General features: G+C 37.4%; 1 protein-coding gene across 7 annotated transcripts in view; it reads right to left on the minus strand.

The window, feature by feature from the left end:
• SCEL (sciellin) overlaps positions 1 to 4,953 on the minus strand; it is a 117,350-nt gene that overhangs the window by 75,490 nt on the left and 36,907 nt on the right. For all 7 annotated transcript variants that reach the window (XM_014544069.1, XM_014544070.1, XM_014544071.1 and 4 more), the window contains one exon: positions 4,857 to 4,922. In XM_014544069.1, the coding sequence (XP_014399555.1) occupies positions 4,857 to 4,922 (66 nt within the window). The remainder of the gene's footprint in view (positions 1 to 4,856; positions 4,923 to 4,953) is intronic.

Consider the following 4,953-nt stretch of genomic DNA (forward strand, 5'->3'; position numbering starts at 1 on the left):
ATTTCTAAAAAAAAAACAAGGATAGAGACTTCATAAAGGCAGGAATGGCCAGTGGTGCCTTTTGAAAGGTCAAGGAGTCATAGGGACTGAGAGGTCAAAAAGAATTTATCAGCAAGATCACTAATGAACTGGGAGAGATATTTCCATGAACTAATCGTGGTAGGAACCAGAAAATGGAGATGGAAAGTATCATTAACAATTCTGAGAACTTTGTGGGTTTTTACCTTTTTTTGTAAGATTGGGCTATTCAATTTTAGGAAACACTATTTTAAGATGAAAGGGATTTGAACGTGGAAAAGGGAGAAAAACTGTGAAACAGGGGTTTGATCAGAGAGATAGGAAGAGAGACAGATGAATGTAATGAAGAACAGCTAAAATCTTGTTTCAGTCTTCATTAAAATGAAAAAAAATATTACAGGTTCTGATGGCCTTGGATAGCAGATTTCAGAGAAAATAATACTGTTGACATAGGGTGGTCATTCGAAACACTATGCTGATTGTGTCCCTTCTCAGCAAGAGAAGGAAGAGGAGGTCAGAGAACATTTATCTCCTGATGACCGAGGAGCTACCCTAGAAATCAGCTAAAAGAGGTTTCATTTAAGTTCCAAACTTTACATGCTATGTCTCACTGACATGAATTACAACTTATCTCTTTAATCTTGTTTTATCAAAAAGGGGGCTTTCAAAGATATTCAATTCTTATCTCCAGAATTTTATTTGATCACACAGCTCTTAACCCTTTCATTGGAAAACTAATGTATATCATACATAAAGTGATACTTATTTTAGGAAATTGCTTTTTTCTTTGGCTATAATTTATGGCTATTTTAGAAAATTAAATTTCATCATTTAAGCTCTAGTTGACTTCACCAGCCTTATATTAATTGAATATATAGAATTACATGTAGATATAGTTATAGATGTAGATGTAAAAATAGATCAGACATAAATACATACTTATATAGTCAAAGGTATAGGTAAACATATAAATATTACTTATATTTTCTTCTGTTGATAAAAAAAAGGCTTGAGACCTTTTAGGCGCAGTTTAAATCATGCCTGTGATAGATTTTAATCCAAACACAATGCCAACAGAAGTTTTGAATCTAAACACAACTAAATTTGATTGTTCCACACTATATTAGTCAAGAAAGGAACAAAGGAGGGATGGAGTGGACCATGGTTTCAAAGGCCACAGAAAGGTCAAGGGTTAAAAAGTTCAGTGCCCTGGCCAGTTGCTCAGTGGTTAGAGCATTGGCCTGCACACAAAAGGCTTCAGGGTTCCATCCCTGGTCAAGGGCACGTACTTGGGTTGGAGGTTCCATCCCCTACTATGGTGAGCATGTACAGGAGGCAACCAACCCATGTGTCTCTCTCACTTTGGTGTTTCTCTCTTTCTCTCTCTCTCCCTGCCCTCACTTCCAACTCTCTAAGAATCAATGAAAAAAAAATATCATCGGTTGAGGATACACAACAACAACAACAACACAAAAATTTCAGTATAAATACTCATTCCTATAATTGCAGAGTATGATGGTCTTTTTTCAAATGCGCTACACAGACAGGGGCTTGTGGGAGAAATGAAATCTCAGTACAAATACTCATTCCTATAATGATTGCAGAGTATGATGGTCTTTTTTCAAATGTGCTACACAGACAGGGGCTTGTGGGAGAAATGAAATCTCTGATAAAGATCATGTGATGGAAAAAAATGAAAGTTCACAAAATGAAGAACAGAAAAGGCAGTGAAAGTGTCAGTATTAAGGGAAAATTCCTTTGCAGAAGATGGGAGGGGAGAGAAAAGGAAGGAAACCAGTGTATAAGTGAAGGATGAAAGAAAATAAGGTTAACATTGAACTATTAGCTACTATTAAAAATCATATTTTTACTCTGGCCAGGTGGCTCAGTTGGTTGGAGCATCCCATACACCGAAAGGTTTCAGGTTCAAATCCGAGTCAGGGCACATACCTAGGTTGTGGGTTTGATCCTCATTCATTGCATGTATGGGAGGCAACCAAGTAATGTCTCTCTTCTCTCTATCTCTCTCTCTTTTCTCTCTCTCTCTCTCTCTCTCTCTCTCTCTCTCTCTCTCTCCTCCCTTTCTCTCACTCTCTCTCTAAAATCAGTTTTAAAAAAAACTTATCCTTGGGAGAGAATTTAGAAAAAACACATTTTTAATCTGTGTTTGACCTATTTTCATTTTCTTTGGGCTTTTCTGAGAACAAAGGTCTCTTTTTGAAGCTTTTGCTTTCTTTCATCATTTAATAATTGCTTCTATTTTTCAGCTTTCACTAAAAAGGCTATTTCTCAGCCCTGGCACTAAAGGTGAGAAACAGAAGCTTTACTTTGAGCTCTTCCAAAGAAAAGCACTTTAGACATAAAAGGCATTGCTATGCTGTTATTACTCTCTTCTTCTTCTGAAAGCTTGGCATGGCATTAGCTCTGATCCTCACAGAGAAGTCTTTCAGTTTAGCCATTATATTAATAATCTGTGCTCTATAAAAGGAATGAATATCTAAACTGATCAACCTAGTCCAATAATCTTCTCTTTTCCTTAGTTCTGGTGCTGTGGATCTGAGCCAGGAATCAGAAATAGGAGCACTTTATCTTCCATGTAAATCACATTCAGCAGTGCATTCACTGTGAGGGCACGTAGCCAAGATCTGTCAGTTCTGTGCATAGATCCACAGCTCAATGGGCACTGAGAACATGAGATGTTAACTCATGAATAATCCTTCCACATTTTTACATAGTTATATAACCAGTTGCTTATTATTATAATAATTTACATTAATATTGGAATACTAAATAGAAGATAAATGTACTAAGTTATTTTGGAATAAGTAATATATATTTCTAAGTGCCAGTTATTCTCTATCAAGACAAAACTAGATGGATTTTATAATACTCGGGAAGTAATAGCAGCTACTAAAACTCCTGGTTAAAAATTTTCCCACTTAGGTAGCCAAGTATCACTCATAGAGAAATATCTAAACACAGCTGGAGGGGAAAGAAGGTTTTAAACTAGAAATATAATCCATACTTGACAGTTCATATAATTGGAAGTCACCTACAAATGAGTAGGTTTTAAAAAAACCCACCATTTTAACAGAAGGTGGATATAATTCCAAGTTGTGATTATTCAGCATGTTCGCTAATGTTATATATAAATATAACAGATATAAATAATAGAATACACACACACACATATGTATATATACAGACAGATGCAACAACAGGTGTGAGAAAAGCACCTTGGACTAATGTTTATGTCCATATAGATGTAACCTGAATTACAACAAAGGACACTTCTTTTCAAATATTTCTATTATTTGGAAATAAAAGAGAGATTAAAAGCCTGCACAGCAGATGAAAATTTTAAGAAATAAAACAATCTAATATTAAACAAGCCCATCATTTAATAACACTCTTTTCTAATTGTTGAATGGGGGAAATAAGTCCCATTGAAACACGGAAAAACTTGGTAAAGATATTCCAGGGGTTGAAGACATGAAAACAATTTTGGACACCCTAAAGCAAAACCAAATAGGAGACCTGTTTTTCTTCACGTGTTAGTGATGGCATAGGTTATAGGAGTGATCCACACTTGTGCCTGCTTCTCTGAAGGCCAGAGTGTAGACTCCATGTTTTGTTCTCTGATACACCCCAAGATCCTAGAACCATATCTGTGCACAGTAATCACTTACTCAATACTTATTAATTTAAATTGTTGCTGGCGTTCCTGTTTGGGAATGGTAGAACAAGCTGTCCCCAACATGGTCTATAATTTAGTTTAATTATTGCTCTCAACAAACAAAAAATAAAAATAGAAAACACCCATCTATTACTTAGAGTTTGCAGAGAACTTGCCACACATACTCCCATGCAGTTGACTGGCCTCACCACAGACTAGAACAGTGATGGCGAACCTATGACACGTGTGTCAGAGGTGACACGCGAACTCATTTTTTTGGTTGATTTTTCTTTGTTAAATGGCATTTAAATATATAAAATAAATATCAAAAATATAAATCTTTGTTTTACTATGGTTGCAAATATCAAAAAATTTCTATATGTGACACGGCACCAGAGTTAAGTTAGGGTTTTTCAAAATGCTGACACGCCGAGCTCAAAAGGTTCGCCATCACTGGCCTAGAAACTGCTGTGCACCAGGAGCCCATGTGGGAACCCTGCCTGATGCTTGACTCTGTTCTCTCCTCTGTCACTCTTACCAGTTAAATAGGTATGTTGAAGCCCTAACGCACAGTGCCTGAGAAAGTGCCCTTATTGGGAAACAGGCTCATGGTAGATGTAATTAGTTAAGTTAGGATTAGGTCACCCTGGAGCAGAATGGGCCCCATATCTGATATGATTAGTGTCCTTATAAGGAAGGGAAATTTGGACACAAACAGGCACACAGGGAGGACACCATGTGAAAATGAAGCAGAGATCAGGATGATGGTTATACAAATTAGGGAATGGCAAAGGCTGTCAGGAAACCACCAGAAGCTAGGGAAGGGCATGGAACAGATCCTCTCTCATGGCCCTTAGAAGGAACCAACCCTGCTGACACTTTGACCTTGGACTTCTACCCTCCAGAACTATGAAACAATACATTTTTGTTAAGCCACCCCATTTGTAGTATGTTGTTACGGCAGCCCTTAGCAAACTAATACAGTTACTTACGTACTCCTAACAGTTTGTCAGATTTCCTACCAGGGCTGCACTCCACTGGGCACTGTCTTGTTCAGCACTCAGAGTTCACAAAATTGCCACATCCACAATTATACATTGTCGATATCTAACACTTTTCCCATCAAGTTACACAGCAACTACATTTGGCACCTCTCCCTTACCTTCTGCTTGCTCCTGTGCTTGGAGAGGCATTATATCCTGGAGGGGGCGGTGGAAACCAGGACTGTCTGTTAAGAAATGACATCAGTTATCAACACT

Source organism: Myotis brandtii, unplaced genomic scaffold (assembly GCF_000412655.1).
Source record: "Myotis brandtii unplaced genomic scaffold, ASM41265v1 scaffold350, whole genome shotgun sequence".
Classification (NCBI taxonomy): Eukaryota; Metazoa; Chordata; class Mammalia; order Chiroptera; family Vespertilionidae; genus Myotis; species Myotis brandtii.